Source organism: Sceloporus occidentalis, unplaced genomic scaffold, assembly GCF_023333645.1.
Source record: "Sceloporus occidentalis isolate IW3139 unplaced genomic scaffold, rSceOcc1.0.p SCAF_47, whole genome shotgun sequence".
Lineage (NCBI taxonomy): Eukaryota > Metazoa > Chordata > Lepidosauria > Squamata > Phrynosomatidae > Sceloporus > Sceloporus occidentalis.
The window spans coordinates 2,770,451-2,782,500 of NW_028317027.1; the positions used below are offsets into that span (position 1 = coordinate 2,770,451).

Here is a 12,050-nt window from a genome sequence, read left to right on the forward strand (position 1 = left end):
TGTGGTTCAGTCACAAAGAAAGGTCTGGATCTGCCTGTTTTGTCACAAAACGTTTAATAAACGCAGTAAAATCAGTAGGTCCTACATAACTTCAGTGTTTTTCTTTACGGAACTATACATACACACACAATACTGCAAAATCGGAATAACTTAGGTTGTTTTTTTGTTTTTTAAAAGTGGGAATACTATGTTTAAAAAAAAATTTGAAGTGAATTGCCTATTTGCCAGACTTTATTGGAGGACAGGAGTGGGATGTGATGTCACTATGCTTGTGGACAGCTTCATCAAGGTCCATACGCTTCTGGTTGATGCTCATGGTCATACAGCCGTGGTAGTACGCTGTAACTGGTGTGGCAGTAACTGGAACACCTGTGCAAAGGAAAGGCTCACAATAGCATTACAAGGATAACTCAACTTCCAGCATGCGTCTCAATCCACAGCAACAAATAGCTTTTTAAATTAATTCGATTTATAGATATACAAACAAATTGTAAAAAGAGAAGCCTTGTATATAATGAAAGGTCTGAAACAATGCCTTGTGTTGACCAGGTGAAGTATGCTATTAGTTTACTCCCTTTTATTGTCTTCAAACATTTACAAAATAGCTCACCTGGTAACCCTCCAACATACGTCTTCACGCCTTTTTGCAAGTGGTCCGTTAATATCCTGAAAGCAGTTTGCAGATGTGAATGGTCTAATTCAGTTTGCCCGAGGGTCTCATCAAAGGTAAGCAGGATGTGGTCTTTGTTCAGTGAGATATGCACAGAGTGCTCTGTATCACAGGCATTTACTTCAGCACTGGATACTACCATATTCTCCACAGAAAGAATTATAAACTGAAAGAAAACAGAAAAACACTACATGTTAAGCTCACGTCAGACCCATGTAGTAGGGACTGTTGATGGGTAGTTTAAATCTGTGAACAACCAAAAATGCAAGATGGCAAAGACTAAAAACAGATTATGCCCTACTCTCAGGTGATAATTGCATGCATTTACATAAATGTTTATGGCAAGACCGAGAAATCAAATGGGATCTGTGGTGGTGGTGGGCATATACCAAGGTACCACATATCCCCCAGACAGTAAACTGCACGGATACAAGGAAATGCTAAGCATTCAAACCACACTTTAATACACGTTTTCCCAGCCAGACCTGGATCGCTACCCTGAGCCCATCATAATGCTCCTTCTTCTTAGCTGTCAGTTACCTTTATTTTTTCTGATAGGCATGTTACCAAACTACAGAAACTTGTATTCTTTTTTTTTAGTATTAATGCTATTAATGCTCTTGTTCAGGCATATGCCGTATAAATAGGAGACATTTCCTTTTTGAAAAGATATATGCAGAATGCCAGCAATCCTTACCTGCCTTTTTACTTTTGTGGTGGTATGGTAGTCAACCAGGGCTAGTGATAAGGGGACGGTCATGTCCTGTGAGACCAGAGCAAACAGCACCCCAGTGTCAGTAGCTGGATTTATTTCTGCACGAACATCTATCTTCCAGTTTGCCTCCGCTTCCTCTTCAGTAGACCGATTCACTAAAAGGAAAGTTCAGTGACAGCAAACAGAGGTTAGAACATACCCTGATATTCTGATGGACGTACACATTTTTATTTAATTGGTTATTCTATTGTACGAGGTTTCTTGGAAAACAGCATTATTATGCATGCTAAATGTGTGAATAGGTGGAAGTTGAAGGGTTGTCCCATCTGAAAAAGATGTTATGTGGATAATTGAGAGTAGGGACACAGACTGGATATGTTTGGAATGGTTTGAACTCAGATGATAAATTATCAGTTTGAAGACCAAATGAACTACAGACTTTTCTAAGGGGATAGCACTTGAAAACAGTAAAAATAAAAGTGGTCCTAGAAGGAGACAATGACTTTGTATTATAAAGTGCCATCAAATAATATCAAAATTATGGTTGCTCTTAAACACATCAAAAGAAATAACCTGCATAAACCTCGCTTACTGTAATCAATGTTAAATAAAGCAAATCCTTTGCCAGGATAAAAAGATCCTCTTCCGGCAATGGCGTAGCACTGCATCTTCTCACTCATCCTCACAGTTTCTTGAATCGACGTGTCTTCACCATTCAACCAGTTCCAACCTCGCATGCATCCATCAAGACGTGGGTTAATCTGAAACCACAGAAAATGTATAAGCTAAATGGGGGCCACTTTAAGTTCTCTTTCCTCCAAACATGTACCATATAATTCTGGTACCTCTGCTGTTACTCAGTTAGTGAAAAAATGTCATATCTAATCAGATGGCAGTGGATTGACCACGCACATAAAAAAATACCACAGCCAAAAGCATCATCACTTAATACTCCCAACATTTTTTATTACTCGAAAGACTCGAGACTATTTAAAGTCTACGGAGGAACAGACTTCATTAGAATTGCCATAAAAAAAAATCAGCTCATTGTTGTGTTTGAGCAGGGAAGTCATTCACAATATAATGTGACTGGCAACAATGGCAGCCTCCAGTTCTGTAGACAGTAGAAGTTTGTTGGACGAGAAAAAAAAAACAGGCTTTTGTAACCTACATTACTGTATTTCACACTATTTTTAATGGAGCCGCCAATTAACGAGATAACATGTAGACATGATTTACAGCTTTCATGTTTGCACTTACCGGCTGAACTAGCTCGCTGCTCTTAAATGGAATGCCCCCCACTGTTAAGTTCAGTTGGTATAATCCTTTGTCTAGGGTAAACAGGTCTCCAGACACAGCAATTTTCATGACAGCGTCTTTATTGACTTTTATAATAAGATTCCGCTCTAATTCCTCAACAGAAACCTGAAAGCAAAACACAACAAATTCACCTGACATTTTCTTTTATTTACTGCAAGGAAAAAATACTCCTATGCTTTGCAGCCTTTTCACGATGCCAATAAGAAAGCTCTTGGTTCCCATTTCCTGTAAACAAAGGTTTTTTTTCTAATAGCAAATCATATGCAATAAATATTTTTTGTTAACATTTTCATGTTTCAAAATCTTGTTTTGTGACCTAAAGTACCAGGTTTTAAATGCACATGCATATAACAGATGTATAAAATTACTATATAGAGTAAGAATAAAATAAAAGTCATGGTGGCTGTTACTTAAATGAATTTGCATTCAAAAACACAAAAAAAGCCCATTAGCGCTAAAACCAAAGCCCTGAAAAAATTGTTTACAGATCAAAGCACCGCTGATATGGAATCTGGGGGCTGTTATAGCCTCATGGATTACATTTTTAATTAACGTATTGCTGATGAACCACTTAAGTCTCCCAGTCATAAAAAAGTTATTTATAAGGAGAAATTCTGGTGAAATGTAGTCTATTCACCATAGCAAATTATGGAATGGTACAATCAACAGGAACTAGAAACATAGAATCTCACAGCAGATAAGAACCCTTCGGCCCAATTAGCCTGCCCATTTTTTTCTGATGTAAGGACTCAAACCCCAATTATTTCTTGGTCTAATCCCATAGTCAAATTCATGTTTAAACTCCCTCACTGTATCGCTCTCTACCACTTCTCCTGGGAGACTGTTAGTCAGTCAGTAAAGAAGAACTTCCTTACATTACATCTAAAGCCTAACCCTCTAGTTTTAGACTATGACCTCTTGTTTAAATAAGCTTGCATCTTTTTTGAATCCCTTTAAGTATTTAAATGTTCCTATCTCATTTCCCTCTCTGGTCTTTCCTCCAGGTCATGCATAGTAAGATCCCTTAGTCTTTCTTGGTAAATTTTTATTCTGCAAACCACTTACCATTTTTTGTAGCCCTCCATGAACTCTCTTCAAATCATTTTGCTGATTGCTATGGAGATAGGACCAGTTTACAATTTTGTGCCAGGATTGCTCCTTATTAACAGCCCCTAACACAGCTAGAAAACCTTCAGGATCTGCCAGGGAGGCATTCAACATGTGGGGCTTAATGGTTTGATAATCTGATCACATCTCACATTCTATGGCATGCAATGGTATTCAATAAAACTTTTACATTATTTCACTGCTGCTGTAAGCACCCAATCTATTATCATATTAAAAAGTTTAGCGGTTAGTACAGTGCTATAGTGATTGGTTGACTGTTTGAAGGATATTGTGGAAACAACCATATATGCTCTTAACAAACATATTTGAACATTACATATAAAATGAGTTTGCAATAGCCTAGGAAGCAACTAAGTTGAAAAAAAATGAAAACATCTCATAAATGTGAAGAGCCTTTAAAGATTCTTGCAGACCATGGAGGCAGTCACCGTGGTACATGCATTTCATCAGTTGAGACCTAGCTGTGCACTTGGCTTGAAATCTTCTTTTAAATATGGTTATTTAGGTTTGTAGGAATTAAAATTTTAAAATGGTCTAATATATATATATATATATATATATATATATATATATATATATATATATTATATACACACACACACGTTTTGAAAAATTGTACTGGAAGGGTAATTTAGAATGCTTTCAGCACATTCATTTTTGAAAAAAACATTGACCGTGAAATGCAAGCTCGATGTGTAAAGCAGTATTATCTTGGGTTGCTGTCACCCTCCTACTATACAGAAATATAAACCAAGGACCGAATAAGGTCTCAACTGCGAGAAAAATGGCGCCCCCCTTAACATGTAAAGACACCAACAAAAAGTTAATGTTGGTAAGAATATTTATTTTACAAATTTGTAAACTGTATGTCAACTGAAAAAAATTGAAATCTGAAAAAAAACTAACTTATAAAAACATTTAATAAGTTTAAATAACATTTACTGAACAGATAAGGTACAGCATAACCCCATCACTATATACTGAGCCAGACATTGATGGTAGTGTAGCATAATCCCCATCATTATATACTAAGCCAGACATTGAGGCGGTATACCTCTGCCCCTGAAGCAGCCTGGCTGTGCCTCCTCTGCCCCTGAAACAGCCTGTCTGGCTGTGCCTCCTCTGCCCCTGAAACAGCCTGTCTGGCTGTGCCTCCTCTGCCCCTGAAACAGCCTGTCTGGCTGTGCCTCCTCTGCCCCTGAAACAGCCTGTCTGGCTGCGCCTCCTCTGCCCCTGAAACAGCCTGTCTGGCTGTGCCTCCTCTGCCCCTGAAACAGCCTGTCTGGCTGTGCCTCCTCTGCCCCTGAAACAGCCTGTCTGGCTGTGCCGCCTCTGCCCCTGAAACAGCCTGCTTGCCTATGCCACCTCTACACCGTATGCAGTCTGTGTCACTCCTGCCCGTTAAGTAGTCTGCCTGCCCCATTTCTGCCCCTTAAACACTTATACATTCATTCACTTGCTCATTCATGTGGAAAGCTTTGGTGGAAAGTACACATTCTGGAAACTAACATGTTAAAGCAATTGCTTAAACATGTTTAGCATTCAGACTAAATGTGTCCCGTGGAAGACCAAACACAAGACTAGACATGACTTGACACTGGAAACATTAGCAGACTCTTCCTATGCAATTCCCATTTGCCATGCTGTCTGGTATTCTGCATACTCCTGTCACTGAAAACTGAGATACCTAAAGCAGCGTTTTTGTATCACACAACCACAGATATTTTTCATTTTAATGTCTTGGAATAGTCGCTGAAATACACATGAAATACTCACTGTTTGCCACATGCCATGATTTATAATGGGTCCACTGCTGGTCACTCGACCGATTCCATTGTACTTTAGCTGGAGCTCTAACTTTCCATTTCTCAAAGCCAGAACTACCCATGAGCTGTGTTGATGGCCTCCAGCAAAGAAGAGGACGCCTTCTGGGTCAAAGGTTCTGAAATCAAACTCTGACACAAGCCTAACAGTGTGCCAAAAGACAAACCAGAATACACACTGCATTAATGTGTTGAATTTGGCAATACAGTACAAAGCAACTATGCCTGCATAATATATACAATTTGCAAGTTCGATAGAAGACAAGTTATATTTGTACATTTATACCTTCTTGAAGTTTTTGGAGCAAAAAAAAATGAAAGACGATTACACTTGCCAAAATGAAAATTTTAAGCGTATGTCCCAATTTAAGATTATCCTTTAATGTCAATACATTTCTATAATGTTTGTTGAAGGTTAATATGTTAATAGAAAATTAAGAATTGAAATTATTGGCATGTAATAGTATTAAAGTTGATGATTCCCAACATTTAATGATGAAAATATTTTTGGACACAAAATGGTAACACAGACAAGGTTATTAAAAATAAGGACTTCTTGGTAAAATCAATACTAGTAGCCATATGCCAACTAAGAGAGAGAAAAAAATAATGAAAACCACTAAAGTCATTATTTTCAGTGTTAGGAAATTCTTCAGGATCATTTCCATGACCTAGGCCAAAAAGAAGAAATTCTACAGCCAAATCGTAAGTCAGTTTTAAACTTGTGCCAAAAATTTCCTTTCACCCTAATGGAGAAAACTGAAAATGTCAAGTGATGTTTTTAAAAGTAAATCCAGACAAGGCTGGGGGCCAGATTTCCACAAGCCAAAGTGGAGAAAGAGAATATTAACCAATATGTAGCAGTCAAGCAAGTCAAGTCCCCAGATATTACCTTAGACCCATGGATAAAACGGCACTACAAAGGGAAGAAAATGCCTTTTAAGAGAAGGTCACCAACTTACTGTACTGTGGAAAATGTCTAGGCAAGTGTGAAAAATGCTTTAAAAAAAATAGACATTTTAATAGTTTATATTTATCATTTAACAAGATACAAAGTAAGAAAAATCAAATCAATATTTGCCTTTAATATGTAGGTTGAAACACAATCATTAGCTAAAAAAGAAACAGCTGTGTAGGAGGAATAAAACTGGGTGAGGAACAGTCAAAATCATTAATAGGTTGAGGTTGCTAAAGACAGTTTAATGTCAAAAGTCTTACCCTATGGCAAGACTGAGCACAGCAACAAAACACACGGTAGTTATACTGCATCTGCAAGGTCTCTCCTAGGCAGACAGGGGTTTCCAGATGTTCTGTCCACGTTCTTTTGAAGAAGCACAAAGAAGCAGGCAATGTTGAGGACATACTTCCTTCCGCAACTGGAAAATGCCCAAAAGTGCGGCCAAAAACTTGTACAGGCAGATACTTATCTATCAGGCATTACCACCAGGGAGGCTTCTGATTGGCCCAAATGTATGCTGCAGCATGACAATGATCCCAAACATACAGCTAGGGTCTAACATCAGCGTAAAGAAAAACAATAGGAGTTCTAGTAGTGATGGTATGGCCCCCACAAAGCCCTAATGTCAACATCACCTAGTCTGTCTGGGATAACATGGAGAGAGAAGCAAATGAGGCTGCTTAAATCCACAGAAGAACCTGCCGAGTTCCTTAAAAAAAACTGTACCTAGCTGTAGCTGTACCTAGAAGAATTGATGCTGTTTCCAAGGCAAAGGGTGTCCCAACCAAATATTGATTTGATTTATTTTTTCTTCTGTTAAACTATTAACATGTCTATTTTTTAAAGCATCCCTACTATAAAGCATGACCTGACTAAAACACTTTGAAAAGCATATAATATATATATACACACACGTATACATACACATTATATATATACATACACACATATATATATATATATATATATATATATATATATAGTAGAGTAGAGGTTGTAGCCGTATTAGTCCAGTAGTGTCAATATCAAAAAACAGATGGAATAAGTATCTTGTGATAATACCTTTTTTATTTGGACTAACAGAATTTTGGAATGACAAGCTGTCGGGAGCTCTTCTCCCTTTCTCAAGTCTAAAACATTTCTGAGCAAAACGACACATAGAATTCAATGTTGTGTGGCAGGGGAGAGGGGCTTACTACCCAGATCTGATAAGAGAGGGTGAGATGTTGTAAAAGTATGTGTCCCTCCAGAGGGTCATAAATGTTCTGAGTGGGGAATTTTGAAGGGGGGGGGGTTTAGCCAGTGGCATCTCCAGGTTTCATATTTAGGGGGGCACATGGGGGGCCAGGGACCAAAGTAGGGGGGCCAATTATAAAACGGTACATATACACTATATATATATATATATATATATATATATATATATACATATACACACACACGTTAGACGTGCATTTTTAACTACATAATATGCACTTATCTCTTTGAAGTAAAGACTGTGATTAAAATATGATTTCAAAATAACAGCTAAAGTGACAGTTATTTTTCATTCTTTAATATTAGCCCCTGCTGACAATATATATAAATATTAGACCCTGCTGCAGATATATAGAAATATTAGACCCTGCTTCCGATATATATTAATATTAACCCCTGCTGCGGATATATATTAATATTAGCCCCTGCTGCGGATACATACTTATATTATACCCTGCTGCCGATATACATAGAAATTATACCCTGCTGCCAACATATATTAATATTAGCCCCTACTGCCAATATATAGTATTAGTCCCTGCAGCCAATATATATAAATATTAGCCCCTGCAGCCAATATTTATTGATAATAGGCCCTGCAGCCAATATATATTAATATTAGCCCCTGCTGCCGATATATATAAACATTAGTCCCAGCTTCCGATATATATTAATATTAGCCCCTGCAGCCAATATATATTAATATTAGACCCTGCTGCCAATATATTTGCCACACTGACTGCAGATCAGGGGAAGACAGTGAGAGTCAGTGCAGTGTTCCCTCCTTCTGACTGCACCGTGACATTGAGAAGTCCTCTCCCCTGTAATCATCCCCAGAGTCCCTTTGTCCCCTCATTCACTAAACCATAGCGCTCTTTTACTACACCCTGTAGTTCAGGTATAGATCAAATAAACAACACATGGAAACAGCACATGCAACTGAATGAGATTTAAAAAAAACTTGTATTTGCAGGTATACATAAATAATGTATGGAAACATAGCATTGCAGGTATAAACCAACAGAACACACAAACCCAGCATTGCAGGTATATATCAACTGGAAATCACATGTACACTCAGCACTGAAGGTTTAGATCAAATAATCAACAGCACTCCAGGTATTGATCAACTGAATAAGACATGCAAATCCTATATTTGCAGGTAAACATTATTAATGTATGGAAATATAGCCGATACAGATGAACAGAATGACACAAAACCCAGCTTTGCAGATATAAATCAATTGGAAATTACATATAAACTCTGCATTAAAGGTATAGATAAAACCCCTTAAATTACAGGCATAGATCACTGGTCACACACCCCAAAGCCAACCCTGGTGTCCACACTGCCCACATAGAACCTGACCAGCACCTAAGTTACACATTATCTCAACTTTGTCCCCAAACAGCTGAACGTACGCCGTTTTTGTCCCATAAAGACCTCTCCCTCCCAATCTATCCTATCTACCCCCTCTCCCTCCCAATCTATCCTATCTACCCCCTCTCCCTCCCTATCTACCACATCTGCCTCTCTATCTACCACATCTGCCTCCCAATCTATCCTATGTACCCCCCTCTCCCTCCCAATCTATCCTATCTACCCCCTCTCCCTCCCAATCAATCCTAACTATCCCCTCTCCCTCCCAATGTATCCCATCCACCCCCTCCTCCCTCCCAATCTATCCTTATCTACCCCCTCCTCCCTCCCAATCTATCCTTATCTACCCCCTCCTCCCTCCCAATCTATCCTTATCTACCCCCTCCTCCCTCCCAATCTATCCTTATCTACCCCCTCCTCCCTCCCAATCTATCCTTATCTACCCCCTCCTCCCTCCCAATCTATCCTTATCTACCCCCTCCTCCCTCCCAATCTATCCTTATCTACCCCTTCTCACTTCCTATCTACCTCTTCTGACTCTCTAACCCCCTCCTAACTTTCTAACCCCCCCTTTGAAGTTCACTTACCTTGGGCTTGTCCAGCGGTGAGATCGCGAGGTCTCTGTATCCCTGGTTCTGCCGGCTTCACTGCTGGGCGCCGGATATGACGACATATACCGGCGCTCGGCTTGAAATGCCGGCACTGCGAACCAGGAAGAGGCCTCGCGGTCGCGGAGAAGAGTGAGAGGCGCCGAACGGTTGCTGAGAACTTATTCCTCAGCAACCGCTCGGCGCCTCTCACTCTCTCCACCGGGTCTATTAAAAAAAAAAAAAAAAAAAAAAGACGGCGTTTCAATTGGGGGGGCACACCGGGGGGCACAGCATGATGTAGGGGGGGCCATGGCCCCCTCCTGCCGACGCCACTGGTTTTAGCACTGCTGAAGATAAATTGACAAAAAAAAAATTAAAAAAATACCATAAGATGCTAGTGCTCACATACAGGGAATAGGAGTGCAGTGATGAATATAGGGATGGGAATGTATATGTCTACACATGTTGTCATATATACAGGTACATATAGATGAACATGGTGCACTAAAAGTACAGTACATATAGCAGGTGGGGGGTTATGTAAAACCTGTGTAGTGGGATAGGAGACCCAAATCGACATTGAGTCCTCTATTCTTGCTGTTGAATAGTTGAATCATTCTGACTTCAAATGTTTGTCTTTCTTTGGTATTACTGAAGTCCCCTTTCAGTACTTTGATTTTTAGGTCCTTGATAGAATGGTCATTTTGGGTGAAGTGGTGTCCCACAGGGGTGCAGTAGGAATTTTCCTTGTGATGTTTAATGGAATGTCTGTGCATGTTCATTCTGCCATTTAGTTGCTGGCTGGTTTCTCCAATGTAGCATCCTAGGTCACATTTCGTGCATTGTATCATATACACTACATTGCTGGATGTGCAGGTATATGATCCTTTAATACTGTAGGTCTTGCTGTTGTGGGTGGCTATGTTGTCTGTGCATATATGTTGGCACAGTTTGCAGCGGGGCCTTTTGCACGGTGTGGTCCCTTTTTCTTTATTCATTCTGTCAGTGGGTAGTTTCCGGTTAATTAATTTTTGTTGCAGGTTTGGGGGTTGTCTGAAGGCCAAAATGGGGGTTTCAGGGAAGATGTTTTTTAGTGTCTCATCTTCTGCTAGCATAGGCTGTAGGTCTTTGATGACTTTCCGGATTTCTTCAAGCGCTGGGTTATAGGTGACTACAAGTGGTACACGTGTAGAGATTCTTTTTTCTCTATATTGTAGCAGGTGTGTGCGTGGAACTTTGAGAGCAGAGTTGATTTGTTGGTTGATAGTTTTTGATTGGTAGCCTGTTTCATAGATTTGGAGAGGTCGTTTAGATGCAGGTTGCGGTCGTTGGGGTCAGAGCATATTCGATGGTACCTGGTTGCTTGGCTGTAGATGATGCCCCGCTTAGTATGGGAGGGGTGAAAGCTGGATTTGTGGAGACAGCTGCATCTGTCTGTGGGTTTTCTGTAAAGAGAGGTGTGGGTTGTACCATTGGTACATCTTACTGTAGTGTCCAGAAAGTTTACGGATTTTGTGGAGTACTCCATTTTTAGTTTAATTGACGGGTGGAATGAGTTGAAAGAGGCATGGAATTGTTTCAGTTTTTCCTCGCTTTCCGTCCAAATGATGAAGATGTCATCGATGTACCTGTAATATTTGTGTGGTTTGGTGTCTTGTGTTTCAAGGAATCTCTGTTCTAAGTCAGCCATGAAAAGGTTGCCATATTGAGGTGCCATCTTCGTCCCCATAGCCGTCCCCATGATTTGTAGGTAGATCTCATTGTTGAAAGCAAAATAGTTGTGTGTGAGGATGAATTTTACCAGTTCTGTGATGATTCGGGGGTTGTATTTTTGGTTGTCAGTGCCTGAGAGAAAATGTGAACAGGCGTTAATGCCATCTGTATGTGGAATGTTGCTGTACAGGGATTCCACGTCCATGGTTACTAGGATGGTGTTAGCAGGGAGGTTGGCGATTTGGTTGAGTTTGTTGAGGAAGTCAGTGGTGTCTTTTATGAAGCTGTTTGTGTTAATGACAAACGGTTTTAGCGTGTTTTCGACCAGTCCTGAGAGCTGTTCTGTGAGTGTGCCCATACCTGTAATTATAGGTCTGCCTGGATTACCTGCTTTGTGGATTTTGGGAAGCATGTAGAATGTACCCATGCAGGGATTGGTTGGTATAAGTAACTCCAGTTCTGGCTGTAGCCCCTTAGGGAAGGATTTGATGAGCT

The 12,050-nt window shown here is 39.8% G+C and overlaps 1 protein-coding gene across 1 annotated transcript in view; it reads right to left on the bottom strand.

Annotated features, from left to right (window-relative positions):
* Positions 1 to 217: 217 nt before the first annotated feature.
* The window catches only part of LOC149289209 (growth arrest-specific protein 6-like), a 34,712-nt gene continuing 22,879 nt past the window's right edge, over positions 218 to 12,050 (bottom strand). The window contains exons 10-15 of the mRNA XM_089490940.1: positions 5,610 to 5,799; positions 2,646 to 2,810; positions 1,969 to 2,146; positions 1,368 to 1,522; positions 611 to 836; positions 218 to 369 (exon numbers count right to left, since the gene is read on the bottom strand). Of these exons, the coding sequence (XP_089347066.1) occupies positions 218 to 369; positions 611 to 836; positions 1,368 to 1,522; positions 1,969 to 2,146; positions 2,646 to 2,810; positions 5,610 to 5,799 (1,066 nt within the window). The remainder of the gene's footprint in view (positions 370 to 610; positions 837 to 1,367; positions 1,523 to 1,968; positions 2,147 to 2,645; positions 2,811 to 5,609; positions 5,800 to 12,050) is intronic.